Here is a 15,137-nt window from a genome sequence, read left to right as displayed (position 1 = left end):
AGTAATTGCTTTTATTGATGTAAACCTTGCCTCCACTAGATTGCAATGCTCAGTAATCTTGATGAAGAAGCATGTTCCAAAGAAAGGACTGTAGTTTGAGGGCCAAGAGCATCCAACAACAATCCAAACACCTTACCTCTTCCACTCGATGGAAAGGGCTGTCTTTGTTGAAGGACCTTTCAAGTGTCAACCAACACTTTCTGTACACAAAAGCCACTTGATTCCTAACCAAACCCGCCTCAAGGCAAACATCTGCCAACCACAATTCCTGGTGGTCCACTTCAACCTGACAAAGGGCTATGCCCCTCCTTTGCAAGTTGCAGACTGCAGAGCCTTATAAGACAAAAAAATAAAAACCAAATTCAGAGCTCATCTTGTCAACACTGTAATCCTGAGCTACAGAGCAAGAAACAAAATGCCTCTACCACGTAATATAGAGAATTGAATGAGCTTTCCAAAGCCATTTTTGGAACGAGTGACTGAAATGAAAATGATGATCAAAATCAATCCCAATGCAGGAAATTGACAGATACATTTAAAATGGATTCAGTGCATAATAATGGAGTAAACAAAGCACCATGACCTATGCATTGATCTTGACCTGCATCAAAACAAAGATAATGGAGCTGAATGGCAAGATATTTGACTGTGAGAGCAAAAATGGCAATCTAAAATCTCACTACTGCCAAAACAGGAAAGCAAGTGTTTACTGCAAAGTTCAGCAGACTTGGCCCTTAATTAAGTTTAAAGGAGTATATGAACAAGATAGCATAATCATCATTATCATATTTCACAAAAACCATATTTACAACAAAAGAATATCCATCATATTTCACATTAGTTGATGTGCGCCTAGTAGTAGAAGGATGACAATTAGAGCATTCAGCATGCTGGAAAACAAGAATCGTCTTCCCAGCTGTCTACAAAACTAAAAGCTCTCGGTTTCTTATCCTCAAGTCTGATGCAGGTTAATCTTCGGTGCTTCTAAGCAGGATGCTGAGGCACACTGTCTATCCCATTCTAGATTATTTTCTACTTTTAGCTAATTATGCAACAGCTCCGATTCTTCAAGCGGATCACGAAATGAAGAACTCAGTGCAGTAGGGCCAATCCTTAAGAGATAACAGCTAGTTTAGGCATCAAAGTTTTGAAGAGAAGACAGCCATTGTTCCATATAATTCTTGCAATCTGCATAGACAACGAACACACAAAAATTTAGCAAGGACAACTTATTTCAAACCTGGAGAACATAACTTAGTACAGAACCACAGACGACAAGTAGCAGGCTGCATGCATAATTTGACAAACCAACAAGCATATTCTTTCCTAGTGTAAGCAAATTATTTCTTAATCATTCAGACAAATAAACACTGGAATAAATAACAAGACAAGAACACCATCTCGAGTTGTTCTGTTCAACACGGTATCGGTTCTCATACAAGTTCAGCTTCTTTGGTCCAAAACCCAAGGGTTTCTTCCAAGTTTTGTGAGACTTCATGCTCAGAACAAGGATTAATACTTGTTTACATTATAACAACAGAAATTCAAAGTCACCATACAGCAGCATAGTGTGTTCCACTTCCCAAATATACTTACAACCATTGAAAATATTTGCAGTCACAAAAGTAAGTTATATGTATCTAGCAACCGAAAAATATAGGGTGTCTTAAGCACCAACTGATTTTCATTACGAAGAAACTAAGCCAATAATTGTCCCACATAAACTATAATCAGGCAAGACAGTGACAGATAAATTTCTCCATTTTAACAATAATTGACTTAGGATCCTCCTAAATAGATAGATTTGGTATGAAATGAATAACCCCAACTGTTATATTACCAAGAGCAAGTAATCACCAAACAGGGCCTAATTTAGAAGCATTAACTAATTCCAACCACAAAAAGATCTACAAGGAAAATATTTAAGAACACCAAAACTCAGCAAGAAACAATAATTGAACAGTGAGAAAAAGACATATTCCTCACCAGGAGAGAACTCATCAGGGAGGTTCTTGATGGCACTCAAAAGCTCATTGTTTGAACCTTCCACCACCTCCTTGCAACCAGGGCTATAGCAAGGCACCAGCACTGCAAAACTATTATCCGACTCATCATCACTCTGGAAACCAGAACCATGAGGTTCCAACCACCCAATGGACCAGTCCGAGTCATCGGATTCAGACCCTGACAAGCAACCACCACCATCTGATGGCACAATCACAACATCATACTCCCTGTCAATTCTCCTCTCCTCCCTACTCTGCCATTTCCGCTTCACCTTTCTAGGCGAAGAGGCCATTTTCGTGCCCTTAACCGAAGGGAACTGAACCGTACCAGGTTCCCTCAGGCCCCCGAAACCCCACTCTAATGGAGAATTCAGTGAAGCCCCATTATTCCCAGGCTCCTTCTCTTTCCCACCCCACCAGCACCATGAAAAACGAGTCAAAGACACTGCCATATTTTCGACTCCCAAATTTGTTGGAAAGCTAAAAGATGATGAACTAGCAACTTTCTCTTTGAAGGCAAAAGAGTTTTGGCCCAAAAAAACAGAGAGCAGAAAGCCAGAGAGACTCAATTGGAGACCAAAAGAATGGGTTCCTGCCTGATGCAGTAACCACTGAATAAGTAACTGATCACTTCAATCACTAACAAAAACAATCCATGCCCCACAAAAATTCATCAATAAATTCAATCTCATAACCCCAGTAACCTCAATGATGATCTAAGATAACAAAAAACAAAAAGCAAAAATCTTTAGAACAAATCTAAACAAAGCAATAAAGTCATTTTTGTTTTCCTCATAGATCAAAGGGTCAAATCCAAAAAAGGCAACACTCTATCCACTAAAAATCTAGGCTCTTTGATGAACCATCTCAATCTTCCAAAAACAATCAAACTCAAATTAAACACAAATAAAAACACCACCTTGAAGTTGATCACTCAAGCACAAACAAAACCAACTTGAAGTTAACCACTCATAAAAAACTAATCAACCTCCAAAAAACCAATCCCCAATCCCCAATTCAACAAAAATCAAAACTTGTTGAAATTCATCTGCTTTTTCAGTTCCCAAACTCACCCAGAAAGCTCAACCATGATCGGAAAGTTCCTATCACCACAAACCCAGAACCAAAAAAGATCAGAAATTTTCAGTCTTTCAACAAAAATCGACTTCAAGAACAAAAACCCACCAAGAAAAACAATCAAGGAAGCATTGGGTCACGGAAACTATGACCAAGTCGGGATTTTTCCTCGACTTAAAAAGTGAAATCCGTCATTTTAACCCGGAATAAAGACCGGAACTTTATGCCGACAGAGCGACGGTGGCGACCTTAAAGCTTTCAGAGAGAGGAAAAGACTAAAAATGGGTCTCACCCGCCCTAAATCACTATGATCATCTTCTTCTTCTACTAATACTAACTCTGATTCTCTCTCTCTCTCTCTCTCTCTCTCTCTCTGTGTTTTACTCTGGTTTAAACCAACTGACCACAGCTTCCTCTGGTTCTCCATTTTTATAGTGAAATTTTTTAATTTTTTTTGGGCTTGGGCTATTGCGTGGCGTAATCGACGGTTGAGATTTAGAGTTGTTGGGTGGTGCGGCGGAGCACGGAGGTTACTGTGGTTCTCCAATCATTTGACTTTTGGGAAGAGAATTGGGGCTGTGGGAGCCGGACAAATTTGCTGACGTGGTGGATGTAAATCCAATCATTGCGTGTGTTTGTGGTGGAAGTTATGACACGCGTAAATGGCGTAATTTTGGTAATCCTATTGTTTAACATTTTAGGCAACTTAAAAATTGACTATAGTTCTTAAAAAAAAAAGAAAAGACAAAGACTGATAAACTTAGATGTTGTGGTCTATGAGCATTGGATGCTATAGAAAAAAAAAGGTCTATGCATCGGAAAAGTTGGATGTGTGTTTACATGGAAACTCTGGCTGAATTTCCTAGTTAATATTGGTAAGACACTATGATGGTGTGTTTCACTGGAAACTAGCTGACGGAGAAGTTTTAACTTTGACTCGGTTTAACGAACATTTGGAGGCTGGTGTTTATGTGAAGTGTCTGAAAACTTGTTAGATAATATTGTTTTGTATATGGATTGGAACTCACATAAAAAGGAAAAATTAACGTACCGGCAAGAACCAAAAAAGGGTTTCAATTTTGATTAGATATCTAACCACTCGATCAATCTTCGTAATAATATGTCATCATCGAAATTTTAAACGTTTTTACAGAGACAATAAAGTTATGTTTCACATGCAAGTTGCTACAAGTTGAAGTGACTCGTCAAAATACCTACTAAATAATATTGTTTAGGTTATTGATTGGATAACGCATTGGTAAGTATCATAAACGTTTCAATGTAATAACAGTTTCTTTGTGAGAGAGTTAGCTCCACAAAAAAGGAAGGGGAAAAGTTTAGGGTTTTGAGGTTGTGGCCTGTCTAGTGGCGCCTCCACACCGACGTTGGCTTCCGGCCTCGTCGGGGTGGTTTCAGTTCGCTGCTGGATGAGCGTTGAAGGTGGCCAAGTGGTGTTCTCACCTGGTTGGTGGTGGCGGTGGATTAAAGGGCGAGGTTTTCATAGGAGCGAATCGGGAAGTTGTTGGGTGGCCTGTGGTACAATGCGGTGCTGACTCGACGGTGAGGTTATGGTGTTGTGGATGAGCGGCTGTTTGGGACTTGACTGTGGTGAGGGTAGTTGGTGCGGCGGGGGTGATGAGAAGGGAGCATGATAGTGATGATACGACAATAGCTTACCCGGTTGCTTTTCCGATTTAGGTCTAGGTTATTGCTTCTCATTCTGGTGATGATGTAGAAGGATGGTGGTATGGTGCTCTTCCATGGTGGTTCGTGAATGTTGCTGCTCTTCGGAAGGTGTCGACGTCGACGGCATGGTGGTGGCGCAGCGTTCGGGTCACAACAGCTTTTTGGGCCAGATCTTTTGGGGCTCACCTTGGTATGGTTTGGGCTTAGGCTCTTATGCCTATGTCTGTGGTGTTTGTTTTTAGTTTTTGGTTGGTTGTTTGTCCCTCTTCTCTAGGTGAGGGTTTTGGTTTCCTCTTCGAGCGAGGAGTTAGTGTTTTTTGTAGGTTGGAGTCGTTAGTCGTGTCGTGGGGTGAGCCATGGTCAAGGTGTCGTTTCCAATTATTATGTTAACATTAGTTTGTTCTTGTTGTCAATGTACTGGGGAGGTTACATATACATATATGCCAATGGAAACTGTCGTTTCCAATTAAAATTTGGCATGTAATGTTTGAAATAGTGGTTTTTTCTTGAGGCTGACTGTAAGGATGTATGAAGATATCTGGATTATGTTAGGTTACGGTTAAATCTTTATCGTTGTAATCATTGGTGTTTTCGGGTAGGGACACGTGTGGGGAATTTACTTCTACCACCGATATCTCTTATGGCTGTATTCTTGAATTTATTATATAAAGTTTACTTTTCTCAAAAAAAAAAAAAAAAAAAAAAACCGTTTACAATTTGGATGCTAGCTTAGATATCAACTGCATAATATCTGCAAAAAGAGTATGTTAGAATATATAACGGATTTACGGGTTTTAGTATTCGGCCAACCCAATCATAGTGCCAATTGAGCGATGCACCTCATTTAACCTACCGATAAAAAGTTTAGACAAGTCTGTTGAGAATAAATACATCTCACATGTATGGGAAATATATGAACTAGTTTATTAACTCCCGACATTGTATTCATCATCTTTAGTTCTTTACTTTCTTTTGTCAGTAACTCAATACAAGCATGTAGAACGGCAGCTTAATTCCTACTAGATTTGGATCTGATATCACTTAACAATGAATGATGTTTTCACTCTTTAATTGTTACCTAAAGATATAATTTACAGGAGGAAATTACTCAAGATCCGCAGCCAATTCACAGCTTGCACACTTCCACTTGACCACAACATTGTTAGTTTGTAATTTTGTATATAGTTTTCTTCCTCCAAGTGGATCCTTTCCATGTGCCTTACTCCACCAAAATCCAAAAATAAAATTACTTAATCAAACATAACATTTTCATAAATCACAATCAAATTGGTGAAGAATTCCCAGGGGCATATAGCTAGGGATTGTTAACTGAGGTGGAGTTCTTATGTGTTTGATTGGGACTGGAGTTTAATCTAATCAGTGATAAGCTAGACACATTTGTGTCTTTGAAAGGGAACGTAGGAACATAGAAATTGCTTATTTTAAGACTTTTTCAAGTGCTTAATATGGTATTAAAGTTTTTAGCTGCTAAAATATTACTATTTTACCAAAAAGAAAATGTATCATCTGGCCAATTTCGAATGGCAAGTCGGCAACAACAAGCTTCACGGGCAGCTGTGAATTAGAGGATATGATTAATTGATTATGACCTTTCTCAAAATGATTCATAATACTGTTCAGCATTCTCTAATCTTTCGTCATTTATATCATAATCATCTATATTCTTTTATTGTTAATCATGAAACCGCGAATGTAACATATTTTTTGTGCATCGTTAAAATCTCTTTCCGTTCTATTAGTAACAAATACACGCCAAAGAGGCATGTGAAGACACTATAAGGATTGAGACTCGGGCTCTTGTCGTGAATATATCCCCCAATTGCATATATTGAGCAGAAAGATATCTAATTTCATATGGCCGAGCTGGTTGGGAGATTTTGCAGTCCAACTTTGTGGACAAACATGTCAGATTTGCATGTTACATGAAAATGAAAGATTGAAAGGGAGATATTGACCAAAAGGGGGATATTGACAAAGATAGTGCCATCTAGTGATCCAAGAACGAAGGTAGCCATAAGTTTACTAAAATCAGTACGTTGCACAATAAGAAGCTATCTTTCACTACCCCAAACCAAAATTTCAAGGCTTTCACTTTCAGCTTGGGTATATGCATGTTGTATGTGGGAGCTATATAGCATGTGGTTTATAGTCTTGTTAAGCATATGTGTGGTTGTGCCCTTAAGCCTCTCTTATCTTACCTTGTGTGGCAAAAGAGGGCAAGTCAATTACTTGGTAGTTGCTATGGAAGAGTACCCTACAATTGAAATCATGAATGAACATGTATGTCCTTAGTCTTACCCAAAGAAAGAGATTTTAACGATGCACAAATAAGAATTAATGATGATATGGTTGATGGGTGACAACACTAACTAATACCTGATAGAATAGTGAATGGATAGAGGAAATCGATTTATAGGACCGTCATTCCGTTTATCATGTGAATATGTTGTCATCGATATTAACCACTCACATAAAGCTACTAAGCATCATACAACAATGTCTTGTTATTGCACTTGAACTTATTATGCATCTGTAACATGCCCTGATTCAATAAAGAAATGGAAGCACTTGAATTTCACCCATATTGTAGTGATGAAGGTAAGAGAAATTGCCTCCAGAGTAAAACATTGCCATAATGCCCCAAAAACCATAGTTCTGTTGTAAAAGTTTGTTTTAGAAAAGCTTTGTTAGCAAAATTATGGGTTAAAGAGTCGATCATGACCAATCACCTCATGAATGTTTTGTTTATTTCATTTTCTTTTTTCTTTTTAAATAAAAAAAAAAAAAGACAAGTGAAAAATGAAGGGTTAGCTATGGATCCAAAGCCCTAAAATAACCCAAAACTTTTGACCCAAATCGAAACTAGAGATAAATCCAGTCCCAACGGCTAGTTTGTCCTTTTGGGAAACATCAACTCCTTTCGGTAAAGATAAACGCCGTTAACAAACGACGGTAGAAAATACATTCAAATCCACAAAGGGGGCGAAATTCCCTCTTCTATATTCAACGGCTACTTCTCTCTCTCTTTCTCTTTCTCTTTCTCTCCGATTCTCTTTTCCTCTCTCATTCTTGAACACCAACAACAAACCTCCACCAGATTAGATTCTATCTAATGACGAACAACCCATAATCCCAAAACCAGGTATGTTTCTGGGTTTTCCTCAAATTGGTCTTCTGAAATTTGTGAAAGAGAAGGAAGGATATCTGGGGTTCTCAGTTTCAATTTCATTCTAATAGAGATTTGGGCATAGTTTATATGTTAAACTATGCTACTTTTCTTGAACTTCTTGCTGCATTTTTGGGTTCTTTTGACTTATTTTTTGTATGATTGATGATTTTCTGGGTCTCTGGGTATTCCAGAGATTTGGTAGTGTTTCATATTATGTGCTTGTGAATTTCCATGTGAGATTGGATCTAATTTTCTGGGTTTTGGTTCATTTACATGTGTGATTGGGAATAAACAGAAAAAGATTAGATGGTGATTTTGCGTTTTGTTCTTTGTTGGGTTTTCTATTTGCTTTTAGTATACACTAATCCCTCTCCCTGTACTTGGCTCAGTTTAGAATTAGGTTCCTCAACTTCTTTATACCTTGAAGTTGGAAAAGTTATATACTTGATTTGCTTGTCCTCTTGCAGCAAACAAAAAAGAAATAAAACATGCATTTTCCATTTGCTTAAAGCTGATATAGACATGTATCTGTTGTTAGATTTGTGTTGAAGGGAGTAAAATTTGAGTTTGGACAGACACATTTGTCCACAAATTAACTGGAAGAGAAAGTGTTTGGCCATTTCTAACTATAATCTTTTGATGAAGTTGCAGAAACTGTGAAAGTGAAATGATAACTTCTACAATGTATAGATCTATAAAGTTTCTTGCAAATTTCTGAAAGAATCGAACTGCTATAGCTAAAATTGCTGGCATTCTTGTTCTTTTACTCACCATTTGTTACTGTGAGTAGTCATTTAGGTTTGATAAAAGGTCAGAAATGAAGAGGTTATCAAAAGCATGATTTCATTGATTTGCCATTAGCAGTAGTATCACTTTAGCCTCTATGAGTTTATGTTTTGTTGTGTTACTACTATGTCCTTATGATTCGAAAGAAGTGGTAATTTTAGGTTATGTGTCAGATGGTTTAGAATGAGTTACTAAGGCCGAGTGTATATGCTTAGTGACTGCAAATTAGAGTTGGGTTATACCTGCAGAGTTTAATTTTTTGTTTTTCTCTTTTTTCAAACAGTACTGTTGAAGGCAGAAGAACATGGACAGTGTTTATGTAGAGCTGGATGAAGTTAAAGCTGAGCTTGAGAAGCTCAGGGCAGAATACAAAAGCAAAGCAGAACTATCTGATAACTTGAGGAAAGCACACAATGAGCAGCTCAGTAAAGTCCAGGAGGCAAGTTTGAAAATCGAGAAGCAGGCTCAAGAACTAAATGAGAATGCAGAAACAATATCCACGGTGCAGCAGATGTGTGAAGATCTCAAATGCAGTTTGAAAGATAAAGAGTCCATGATTCAACATCTCAGGGCTGCAAACGATAGACTTCGAGTTGATTGTGATGAGAAGTACCGGAAATTGGAAGAAACCAACAGAGTGTTGGCATTGGCTTTGGATGAGGCGAATGAGAAGAAAATGGATGAGGAGCAAACAATTCGTGCATACACAGAAGAGATTCAAGGCCTCAAGGCCCGTCTATCTGATTCACAGAAGAAATGTCTGGAAGCAGAGAAGAAAGCTAATGCATCAAAAGAATTAAGAGAAAGGGACGAGGTAATTCTCAGCGTAGAGGAGGAAAATCGGAAAGTTCAAGATCAGCTAAAGTGGAAGAAGGAGCAGTTCAGGCATCTAGAAGAAGCACATGAGAAGCTCCGAGATCAGTTCAAGGAAAGTAAGAAGGAATGGGAGAGGGAGAAGTCTTCATTGCTTGATAAGATTTGTTCGTTGGAGACAAACTTGGATTCTCAAACCAGAATTTCAGATGATCTTCAAAAGCGACTCCAGATGTGCAACCAAGCCCTGGCTCATGAAGAATCCCGAAGAAAGCGTCTGGAAGTTCAGGTTTCTGAGTTCCAAGCACTCTTTACAAGTGACTTTTCTGACAGCGATGATACAAAATCGCAACTGGAAGGCTTAACTGCTGAGAGGGACAAAGAAATTGCATCTCTAAGGCAGTCCCTAAGCACGAAAGCAACACTTCACAAAGAAATGGAATATCAGACAGGGAAGCTACAGCAAGAAAATGAAGAGTTGCGAATGTCCCTCAAAGAACTCCAGGAAGCCCAAATCCAGTCTGCACCAGGTTCACCTTCTCTGGCAAAGCTGCGAAGCAAGCTCAAAAGATTGGAGCAGATGCACAGAGATTCTGTTGCATATCATAGGGCTAAAGAAGCTGAATGGTGCTCTCAACTGGAAAATATGACAGGGGACTTGAACCACCATAAGTCTGAGTTAGAGAATAAAGATGCTGCAATAACGGGGCTCAGGTCAGAATTGGAACAGATGCAGAGAGACCACACTTCAGATCTCAGAGCGAAGGAGTATGAATATAGCTCTCAACTTGAAAAAATGAGAGAGGAATTGAACATTTTTAAATGTGAGTTAGAGGGTAAAGATGCAGCACTAAAAAAACTCAACATGGAAATAGAGCAGATGCATAGAGCCTGTAAAACAAATGGTGCAGAAGGTGCTGAGTGGAGCTCTCAACTTGAAAAGATGGAAGATGAGGTGAAAAGCTATATTTATGAGCTAGAGCGAAAAGATGCAACAATAGCCGAGCTGAAGATAGAAATGGAGCAGATGCGCAGGGACTGTACTACATATCGGGCCAAAGAGACTGAATGGGGCTCTCAACTAGAGAAGATGACAGGTGATCTGGAAAGCCGTACTTCTGAACTAGAGAGAAAAGATGCCATAATAATGGAGCTGAAGATGGAAATGGAGCAGATGCACAGGGACTGTACTGCATATCGGGCCAAAGAGACTGAATGGAGCTCTCAGCTAGTGAAGATGACAGGTGATCTGAAAAGCCATATTTCTGAACTAGAGAGTAAAGATGCAGTTATAATTGAGCTCAAGATGGAAATGGAGCAGATGCACAGGGACTGTAGAACATATCAGGCCAAAGAGACTGAATGGAGCTCTCAACTAGAGAAGATGACAGGAGATGTGAAAAGCTATACTTCCGAGCTGGAAAGAAAAGATGTGATAATAAATGAGCTCAAGGTGGAAATAGAGCAGATGAATAGAGCCTATACAGTTATTCGGGCCAAAGAGAATGAATGGAGCTCTCAACTACAGAAGATGACAGGTGATGTGAAAAGCTTTAAGTCCGAGCTAGAGTATAAAGGCGCAGCATTAAATGAGCTCAAGATGGAGTTGGAAGCTTGTCATTCTCTAACTGTACAGCTCAAGTTGCAAAACGAGGAGCTTTCTGTCATGTTATTGGTGTTGAAGCTTGGAATCTCTGAGGCTCAGCTGAAGATTGCGAATGAGCAATCTGAAATGGTTCTGCTTAACAAAGAGAAAGAAGAGTGTATTTCTCTATTGATGCAGCAAGTTGAGATGAAGAATGCTGCTCTGGTTATTGCACAGGCAGGTATTGAAAAAGAACGTGATAGGGCTGCATTTTTATCTAGGAGGATTGAAGCTTTGGATCTCATTGAGAAAGAACAACTTCTGATGCAGGAAGAACTTAACAGGTATAAGGAAATGCTGGAGGACTCATCCAATCATGAGCTTTGCTTGAAACAGCAACTTTTGCAGATGAAAAGTGTTCTAGAAAGAGAACGTAGTGAACTCAATGATGCCTTAGAGAGAGCAAATGCTGAGTTGGCTGACAGAATCAGTGAAGGAAGTGAAATTGAAATGGAATTACATATATGGAAATCCATCACTGAAAATCTAAGAATTGATCTTGAAGTAAGTCTGGGCATACGTAAAGAGTTGGAAGCTTCTCTTCTTGCAGAGGTAGATGTTGGGGAGACCATCAAGCAAGATAATAAGGGTCTTCTTCGTGTTCTAGAGGAGAAAGACAAAACAGTAGAAAACCTCCAACAGCAGATTGTGTTACTGGAGCAGAAGCTCAAGATAACAGATGCAGATGCAGAAAATGCTGGTTCTGCACAAATGGAGGCAGCAATGTCTTTGGAGAAACTCCAGAATGAGGTCGGCCGGCTAGAGCAAGAATCACTGATGAAAGAGTTCACAGGTGTTTTGCTTGCCCAAATTGGCGCAGAGAGACTATTTGAGCATGAGAAGGAGAAACTTATCCAACTTGTAGAAGAGAAGTACCAGAGAGTGAATGATCTCATGCAGCTTGTGGAGTCCTTGGAGCATAAGTTTAATTGCTCAGTAGTTTCTTTCTCTTCACAGCTAGCTGAAAAACAGGCAGAAATTAATGTCATACATGAGACTTGGGAGGACATCACTGCTGCTCAGATTATGGCTGCAGTTGAAAATGCAGTAAATAAGTCAGTGATTGCGGAACTTGAGGGTGAAATCTGTAGTTTACAGACAAAGCTGGAATCACAGCAGAAATCCTTGTGTGACTCAGAACAGCGAGCACTGGAGATTGAAGCTGAATTGAAAACAAGGGAGCTGGAAGCGCAGAAACTGAGTGATCAAATGAAGACAAAGCTGAGAGAACTCAACAATGAAAGAAGAAATGTACTTGAAGAGGTCATTAAGTTGTCATCAGACAGTATCAGTCAGTTCACCAGTACAGACAAACAATTGAGGGGTATGCTGGAAGAGATGGTGCTCTCTATTGAAAACCAAGGTCAGGAAATGGATTTGGAATGGACTGATGAGCTTGCTGACCCAGAAAAAGAGAATGTTTCTATGCCTACCCCAGGGAAGAAATGTGAAGTAACTTCTGACATAAGATCTCCATTTAGAGACCTCAACACTTAGCTGCAATGTGGAAATGAAGCACGGATTCTTAAAACTAATGTGTATGTAAGTATTTGGTTTTTGACGAACAATTTAACCACGAATTTGATTTACTATTGTAAGTCCCAAAGTTCAGGAAATCATATTTCTGCAGTTCTTTTGAAGTTCATCTTGCAACCTTTTGTCTTCAGCTATCATAGAGTTTTAAGGCGTGTGATGCCTTCTATAGATTCATCAGAATTTCAGAACAATGAATATCAAAAAATAAACCTCCTTAGCCAAACACTGAATGCATTATATGTGCATATGTGTCCCCCTCCACTGGAAACGACCAGAGTTGCCTTCAATAGATTTCTGGTCATCTGGTAAATGCAACAGTTAACATGGTACACCAGATAGCAGAAAGTATCGATCTTGGTGGTCAACTTGAAAGTTAAAATACCCTATAGCTTGGGGTAAAAGCCTGTAACTAGTTTGTCACTGTAAGGGTCAAGCTAACTAGAATGTGAAATTTTTCCCTCAATTTGCCAATGTAAATACATAGTCCTTACAATTTCTGAGCAGAATTGAGCTTTTCAATAAGAACAGACTTACCATACATATCTGTTTGAGACCAATAGCAGGAACCACCAAAGAAAGAAAACAACTGCTGGACCCAAATGTAAACTAAATTACAATCTTAAAGTGGACAATCTGCAGCATAATTACATCACACAAATGAATTCTTCCAAAGCGTATGTCGATATGAACTATAAATGAAAATTACCAAAATGTATCTGAGGTACTATAAATGATGCTCACACAACCTCATTCAATCTCATGGTATGAATTGATATGAACTATACTTTCAAAGCTACGATAACACATCAATCTCATAGTGTGAATTGATATCACAGTAACTAAAGATGGCACTAAGCATTACTGATCTGCAATGGAGAGAACACTATCCCTAAACCCTCCTGCTAGACGAAGCTGACTTTCTCGCAAACTCGGACAATCCCTGCCTCAAAGCTCCAAGGTTCACCCCATTACCAACCAAAATGCTCGTCACCCCCATTTTCGATACCTGCAAGTACCATATTCAACTCTTAAAAAAAAAAAAAACAACTTCCAACACCATATTCTTCATCAACACTTTCACATATAATCATTCATATCATATTCCTAATCATATTACCATCAAACATTCCATGAAGAACTACCAAACACTAGATGAAAAACATGTCAAAGTAAAATGGTAAAGTCAAACTTTACCGCATGAATATTCCTATCCTCATCATCAAAGAAGAGCATTGAGGTAAAGGGCACCCCAGTAGTTGCATGGATCCTCTGAAAATGCTCTGTTTTATGAGTCCAGCTCGAAAATATCTCCTGCACACAAAACAACCCAAAATGATCAAGCAACATAATCATGGAACAAAACTACAATAAAGATCACAAAACTTTGTTGGGTTTTCACACCTGGGTCACAAAGAAGGAGCTGATGCCCAGAGTTTGAAGGAAAGACTTGGCAACATCGGAAGTAGGGGATCTTGAAGCGACGGCCATAGATATTCCGTTTTGTTTGAGGGCGTGTAGTATGGGCAAGGCTTGTGGGTAGAGATACGGCATGTCGTCTTCTTCGTATTCGCAGTAGAAAGGCCAGAGAGTGTAGTCGAGGTCGAAGACGACGAGAGCAGGTAAGTTGTGGCTGTGTTGGGCGATTATCTGGAGAGCTTCGCTCTTCACCTTGTCGTCGGTGTCTCCCATTTTCTCGGATGTGGAATTGCTCGATCTAATGTGTCACGTTTTATAACCTAAACATACACGATATAAATAACTTAAGGTGAATTCTGGAATGTACGCAGTGCTCCGAGTACTGCGGTTGTCTGGAGCACGTGTCAAGCAGCGGTTGGAGAAGCCTCTGTATCCCAAAAGTGCGTGATGTGCACGACTCTCGGTAATTCTCCCTCCGCGATCGACGATATGGAGGTGGGTAAGTTCATTAATGAACAACAGTGAAGAGGTGTGTTGAAGAAGCTTTGCATCGGGTAATACCCGATTGGGGGTATATTTGCGAGGCGGGAGAATTACATGAAAGTGGATTACAGATATGAAGATATGAGGATCGGGGATACAGATACAGATTTGTAATCGAGAGTTACATGAGAGGTAGACTGAAATCTGGAAATTCGATTCGGTGGTCTTCTGCTGGGATGACGACGGAGCTGTAGTTGTGGATTTTCAGGAACCATCGTTGGATTCCCGATAGTGTTCGAAACCTTGGGCATCATCGTACCTGATTCGTACAGGTTAGTGTTTGCTTATTATGAAATTTACCCAATTCTGATTACAGTGGTGAGTGGGTTATAGTATAGGGAGCATGAAATTTAATCCTTGTTGTTTATACTGTATTGTATTAGAGGATCAGGAACTTGATGATGGTGGTCTCCGATTCAGCGAGGAGAATTATTACTCA

General features: G+C 39.3%; 3 protein-coding genes across 3 annotated transcripts; 1 reads left to right on the top strand and 2 right to left on the bottom strand.

Moving 5' to 3' along the window:
- Positions 1–767: 767 nt before the first annotated feature.
- Positions 768–3,472, bottom strand: LOC101301139. Its single transcript, XM_004288472.1, has 2 exons — positions 1,987–3,472; positions 768–1,188 (listed from the first exon to the last, which is right to left on the bottom strand). The coding sequence occupies exons 1-2, from the start codon at positions 2,456–2,458 to the stop codon at positions 1,133–1,135; spliced, it is 528 nt and encodes a 175-aa protein (XP_004288520.1). The 5' UTR covers positions 2,459–3,472; the 3' UTR covers positions 768–1,132.
- Positions 3,473–9,049: 5,577 nt separating this feature from the next.
- On the top strand, positions 9,050–12,700 carry LOC101311422 (uncharacterized protein At4g38062-like). Its single transcript, XM_004289483.1, has 2 exons — positions 9,050–9,443; positions 9,576–12,700. Exons 1-2 carry the CDS (start codon positions 9,050–9,052, stop codon positions 12,698–12,700), a joined length of 3,519 nt encoding a protein of 1,172 aa, XP_004289531.1.
- A 619-nt stretch (positions 12,701–13,319) lies between these two features.
- Positions 13,320–14,459, bottom strand: LOC101300853 (magnesium-dependent phosphatase 1-like). The gene is made up of 3 exons (XM_004288471.1): positions 14,141–14,459; positions 13,934–14,050; positions 13,320–13,745 (listed from the first exon to the last, which is right to left on the bottom strand). The coding sequence occupies exons 1-3, from the start codon at positions 14,426–14,428 to the stop codon at positions 13,629–13,631; spliced, it is 522 nt and encodes a 173-aa protein (XP_004288519.1). The 5' UTR covers positions 14,429–14,459; the 3' UTR covers positions 13,320–13,628.
- Positions 14,460–15,137: the final 678 nt, after the last annotated feature.

This window comes from Fragaria vesca, linkage group LG1 (assembly GCF_000184155.1).
Source record: "Fragaria vesca subsp. vesca linkage group LG1, FraVesHawaii_1.0, whole genome shotgun sequence".
NCBI lineage: Eukaryota > Viridiplantae > Streptophyta > Magnoliopsida > Rosales > Rosaceae > Fragaria > Fragaria vesca.
The sequence above is the reverse complement of the archived record's forward strand: the minus strand, read 5'-3'. Positions and strand labels throughout refer to the sequence as shown.

What these genes read in the sequence shown, in the direction of transcription:
- LOC101301139 (XM_004288472.1), bottom strand. Translation starts at nt 2,458, where the DNA reads ATGGCAGTGTCTTTGACTCGTTTTTCATGGTGCTGGTGGGGTGGGAAA. An exon ending in CCCTGATGAGTTCTCTCCTG is followed by an intron (nt 1,189 to 1,986) that starts GTGAGGAATATG and finishes TTGTCTATGCAG; the next exon opens with ATTGCAAGAATTATATGGAA.
- LOC101311422 (XM_004289483.1), top strand. Translation starts at nt 9,050, where the DNA reads ATGGACAGTGTTTATGTAGAGCTGGATGAAGTTAAAGCTGAGCTTGAG. An exon ending in GGATGAGGAGCAAACAATTC is followed by an intron (nt 9,444 to 9,575) that starts GTGCATACACAG and finishes TTCTCAGCGTAG; the next exon opens with AGGAGGAAAATCGGAAAGTT.
- LOC101300853 (XM_004288471.1), bottom strand. Translation starts at nt 14,428, where the DNA reads ATGGGAGACACCGACGACAAGGTGAAGAGCGAAGCTCTCCAGATAATC. An exon ending in GCTCCTTCTTTGTGACCCAG is followed by an intron (nt 14,051 to 14,140) that starts GTGTGAAAACCC and finishes TTTTGTGTGCAG; the next exon opens with GAGATATTTTCGAGCTGGAC. An exon ending in AGGATAGGAATATTCATGCG is followed by an intron (nt 13,746 to 13,933) that starts GTAAAGTTTGAC and finishes TGGTACTTGCAG; the next exon opens with GTATCGAAAATGGGGGTGAC.